Source organism: Elgaria multicarinata, chromosome 7 (genome assembly GCF_023053635.1).
Source record: "Elgaria multicarinata webbii isolate HBS135686 ecotype San Diego chromosome 7, rElgMul1.1.pri, whole genome shotgun sequence".
NCBI classification, from domain to species: Eukaryota; Metazoa; Chordata; class Lepidosauria; order Squamata; family Anguidae; genus Elgaria; species Elgaria multicarinata.
Window position 1 is genome coordinate 79,898,961 of NC_086177.1, and position 2,196 is coordinate 79,901,156.

General features: G+C 38.6%; 1 protein-coding gene across 1 annotated transcript; it reads left to right on the forward strand.

Annotated features, from left to right (window-relative positions):
* The first annotated feature begins 572 nt into the window (after nucleotides 1–572).
* LOC134401145 (coxsackievirus and adenovirus receptor homolog) lies at nucleotides 573–1,864 on the forward strand. Its single transcript, XM_063129877.1, is given in 1 exon segment — nucleotides 573–1,864. A coding segment is annotated over 1 exon segment (1,086 nt). The 5' UTR covers nucleotides 573–589; the 3' UTR covers nucleotides 1,676–1,864.
* Nucleotides 1,865–2,196: the final 332 nt, after the last annotated feature.

Genomic DNA, 2,196 nt, shown 5'->3' on the forward strand with positions numbered 1-2,196 from the left:
ACAAGAAAGAGAGAAGGAAAAGACATGGGGCTGCCATTTGCAGTGGTAGCCACACATCAGCTGCCATATTTCCTACCACAGTAAATAATTAAGCACTTAAGTACTATTTCACACATTAAACCTCTGTTTTATGGGATGTTTGATAAAATGGAAATTCAGTTTGCAGTTATGCGGGATGCAGCAAAAGCCAGAACAAGAGAACACAGAGGTGGATTAAGATGACCCATGAAATCTAGCACAAGGTTTATATTTTAAAAATGCATAATAAGAACAGCAAATTGGGCTTCTCATATCAATTCCAATCTTTCCATGTTATTTATCCAGTCCCACATCTCATCAATTATCTCCACCTGCTTTAATCAAGAATGTGAAACTCAACTGCGTTTCACAACTAATAATTGTATTTTATGTCTCAAAATGCTCCACTGATATATTATCTGTTTTAGTGATCAGATTGTGGTTCCCTTAGTTCAGTTTCTTAAAGAATGCTGCAGTTTTTAAAATTTGTATCCACACACACACTTTCATCTACGTTTTATGAAAAAATACATTATTATTAGCCCTGGCTGTCGTCGGTTGCTGTCCCGCCATGGAGTCGCTGCTGCTGCCGCACTTGCTGTGGACTCTCCTGTTCTTGTGTTCAGATCTAACTGAGAGTGTAATAATAACTTCAACTGATCAGACCCTGGTAACAGAGGCTGAAGGAGAGAAAGTTCGGTTGCAGTGTACTTTTACTCTTGAACAAAGAGATCAAGGCTCACTTGACATTGAATGGAGTTTATTGGGATCAAATGAGGAAAAACCAGTAATCTTGTACAACAGAGACGTCTATGATGCGTATCATTTGGCTGGACGAGTACAATTTGTTAATCCAAGTCCAGCTTCTGGAGATGCTAGCATTGAAATCCTGAACTTAAAGCCAGCTGACTCTGGCAAATACCAGTGTAAAGTTAATAAGCTTCCTGGTATTCAGAGCCATAGAGTCCAACTAATTGTACTTGAAAAGCCTGCGAAGACTAAATGCTACGTTGAAGGATCACAGGAGATTGGAAGGGATCTTACGCTTAAATGTGAATCCCAAGAAGGCTCTTAAATTATAAACTACCTTTGGACAAAAACCTCTGGTACAGACGAACTTCCAACCACATTATCAAGTACATGTGATCTTTCATTGAAAAATGCTTCTCAGGTTCACTCTGGCACATACAAATGTTCGGCTTCGAATAGAGTTGGCGCAGATGAATGCATACTTTTGCTGAATATCACCCCTCCTATGAATAGAGCGGGTACAATTGCTGGAGCTGTCATAGGGACAATTCTGGCTCTCTCGTTACTGGCTTTTTTCATCTTCTGTTGCTGCAAAAAACGAAGGGAGAAAAAATATGAAAAAGAAGTACATCATGATATCAGAGAGGATGTTCCCCCTCCAAAGAGTTGTGCTTCAACAGCCCAGAGCTATATAGGGAGCAATCATTAATCTCTGGGTTCAATGTCTCCTTCCAATATGGATGGGTATGCCAAGACTCAATACAACAAAGTACCGAGTGAAGACTTTGAACGACCTTCTCAAAATCCGACCTTTGAACCACCAAAGGTAGTTGCACCTAATCTAAGTAGAATGGGAGCTATTCCTGTGATGATTCCAGCACAAAGCAAAGATGGTTCTATAGTATAGTATGTCATTCATTTATACTTTCTACAGTTCAGTACCAGCATTGATGATTAACTTGTTCGAGTTCTACACTTTTAAATATACACAGAATTGGTCTTGAGCAACAAGAATTGTGTTTGGTTCACCAGCATTATATTAATTTTTGACCACGTACACTAAAACAACCTTTTGAAGAAAACATTGTCATCTGCGACTAAACATTATTATTATTATCATCATAATTATTATTATTATATTTATTTGTATCCCGCCTTTTGCCCAATACTGGGCCTCAAGGCAGTCTTACAAAGTTTAAAACATACATTTTAAAACATAGGAAAAGAAACATAAAAAATCCAACATTTAAAATACATAACAAAATTATAAGTCATTAACATAGATGGAGGACTAAATTACTCTCCAAAGGCCTGCTGGAACAAACAAGTTTTAGCCTGCTTCTGAAAGCCCATCAAGGAGTGAGCCAGTCTAGTTTCCCAGGGAAGAGAGTTCCAAAGCACTGGAACAGCCATCGAGAAGGCCCTCTC